At 47.3% G+C, this 541-nt stretch overlaps 1 protein-coding gene across 1 annotated transcript in view; it reads right to left on the bottom strand.

Moving 5' to 3' along the window:
- Positions 1–541, bottom strand: part of LOC147817475 (protein NLRC3-like) — an 8902-nt gene that overhangs the window by 6374 nt on the left and 1987 nt on the right. The window contains 1 exon segment of the mRNA XM_087170553.1: positions 1–540. Within this exon segment, the coding sequence (XP_087026679.1) occupies positions 1–540 (540 nt within the window).

Genomic DNA, 541 nt, shown 5'->3' with positions numbered 1-541 from the left:
TCTCAGGGACTGTTGGATCTCCTCCACTAGAGAACGATCATTCAGTTCATTCAGACAGTGGAACAGGTTGATGGTTTTCTCTGCAGAGGGAGTGTCTTCAATCTTCCTCTTGATGTACTGGACTGTTTTCTGATTGGTCTGTGAGTAACTTCCTGTCTGTCTCAATAGACCTAGCAGGAGAGTCTGATTGGTCTGCAGTGAAAGACCCAGGAGGAAGCGGAGGAACAAGTCCAGGTGTCCATTTGGACTCTGTAAGGCCTTGTCTACAGCACTGTGGTAGAATAATTTGGATTTAGACCACAGGGAGGTCCGCATTGACTGTTCTTCTGGGAGTAGATTGAGTCCAGAGTTGAAGAAGGTCAGATGGACATGAAGAGCAGCCAGAAACTCCTGAACACTCAGGTGGACGAAGCAGAACACCTTGTCCTGATACAGCCCTCTCTCCTCTTTAAAGATCTGTGTGAACACTCCTGAGTACACTGAGGCTGCTCTGATATCGATGCCACACTCTGTCAGGTCTGATTCATAGAAGATCAGGTTT

Source organism: Seriola lalandi, unplaced genomic scaffold (assembly GCF_002814215.2).
Source record: "Seriola lalandi dorsalis isolate HSWRI2012SDOR001 ecotype SW California unplaced genomic scaffold, Sedor1 jcf7180002054953, whole genome shotgun sequence".
NCBI classification, from domain to species: domain Eukaryota; kingdom Metazoa; phylum Chordata; class Actinopteri; order Carangiformes; family Carangidae; genus Seriola; species Seriola lalandi.
Note: the sequence above shows the minus strand (reverse complement) of the source record. Positions and strands in the feature narration are given on the sequence as shown.